The sequence below is a fragment of the Psammomys obesus genome, unplaced genomic scaffold (genome assembly GCF_907164565.1).
Source record: "Psammomys obesus unplaced genomic scaffold, mPsaObe1.curated_primary_1811, whole genome shotgun sequence".
In the NCBI taxonomy this organism is placed as follows: domain Eukaryota; kingdom Metazoa; phylum Chordata; class Mammalia; order Rodentia; family Muridae; genus Psammomys; species Psammomys obesus.
In genome coordinates this window covers 4157-5683 of record NW_026591836.1, presented here as the reverse complement: position 1 = coordinate 5683, position 1527 = coordinate 4157, and the positions used below count along the sequence as shown (strand labels likewise).

Genomic DNA, 1527 nt, shown 5'->3' with positions numbered 1-1527 from the left:
AGGAAGCCAAATTTAACATATACAACATTAAACTCTCATGTGTGCTGGCTATTGCTTCTCAACTTGACACAGGCTAGAGTCCTTTGAGAGATGGAACTTCAGTTGAGAAAAATGGCACCATAATATCCGGCCGGGCCAAGCCTGTGGGGCATTTATTGACGTGGGAGGGCCCTGTGTGTGGCTGGTTCCTGGGCGCTGTAAGAAGGCAGCCTGGAGTAGCAACACAGGTCTTCGCGCTGTTGCTGTGGGGGCCATGGCCGAGCGCACGGCCCGAGGTGGTGGGGGAAGCCCACCGCAGTTGGCTGTGATGGCGTGGAGGGTGGCGGAGGAGGCGGCAACAAACCACCCGCGGTTGGTTAGCTGGCTTCTTCGGAGCGGGGGAGCGGGTTACTCGCACGCTGATTTGGCTAACTGGTATGAACCCCCTGTCTCCATATTTAAATGTGGAACCATGCTGTCTCATGCAGGACACTGATGAGTTTATTTTGCCAACTGGAGCTAATAAAACCCGAGGCAGAGTTGAACTAGCTTTCTTTACCATTGGAGGATGTTGCATGACAGCGGCTGCATTTGAGACAATGAATGGTCTTCGTCTAGGACTGAAGGAAACCCAGAGCATGGCTTGGTCCAAACCAAGAAATGTACAGATTCTGAATAGGGTGACTAGGCAAGGGGCACCTTGGGCTAGTACTCTAGGTTCTCTGGCTTTGCTCTATAGTGCATTTGGTGTTATCATCGAGAAAACACGGGGTGCAGAAGATGACCTCAGCACAGTAGCAGCCGGAACGATGACGGGGATGTTGTATAAAGGAACAGGTGGTCTTTGAGGAATAGCACGCGGTGGCCGGGCGCGACTGACACTCACCAGTGTCTATGCACGGTATAACAACTGGGAGCACATGAAAGGTTCCCTGCTCCAACAGTCACTCTGAACATTTTTGCCACCTTAGGAATGGGGGACACTTCACAGGCATCCTGATCAGTCAGTCTGGAGTCGCTTCCTCTCTTGTACCTACAATTAATTTGAACAGTTGGAGACTGATTTGCTGTGACAAAGATCATGGATGGTTAGCCTGGACTACACTACTTGCCCTTAAGGGAGTGGAAGCCAACCCTTTGGTGGCTCACTGAGTATGTGTTTTCTTCTCCTCTAGAGATGAGCTTGCACCTGTTTTCTTTCCTGCCCCCAAACTGGAAAAACCACTTGCTCTCCAAATTCAGGCCCTAGTTATTTTCAACACTTTTATCACCATGTTTATTCATTTAAAAATCTAAAACTTATGTTGCCCTGCATTCCAAATAAAGGGTGAAAACAGAACCAAAGTAAAAAAAAAAAAAAAAAAAAAAAAAAGAAAAGAAAAGAAAGAAGTCTGAACAAGCCATGAGAAGCAAGTGAATAAGCATCTCTCATCTCTCTCCAAGGGCCTGTGCATTGCCTCCTGCCTCCAGAATTGTGCCCTTTTTGAGTTCTTATCTGGACTTCCTTCAATGATGTAAAGTACGGAAGCATACTTGTATGGAAGTATA

General features: G+C 47.8%; 1 protein-coding gene across 1 annotated transcript; it reads left to right on the top strand.

The window, feature by feature from the left end:
- The first annotated feature begins 416 nt into the window (after window positions 1–416).
- On the top strand, window positions 417–862 carry LOC129680469 (mitochondrial import inner membrane translocase subunit Tim23-like). The gene has a single exon (XM_055612117.1). It carries the CDS (start codon window positions 417–419, stop codon window positions 825–827), a length of 411 nt encoding a protein of 136 aa, XP_055468092.1. The 3' UTR covers window positions 828–862.
- The last annotated feature ends 665 nt before the right edge of the window (window positions 863–1527 follow it).

Excerpts from the sequence above, each read along its gene's own strand:
- LOC129680469 (XM_055612117.1), top strand. The coding sequence starts at position 417 with ATGAACCCCCTGTCTCCATATTTAAATGTGGAACCATGCTGTCTCATG.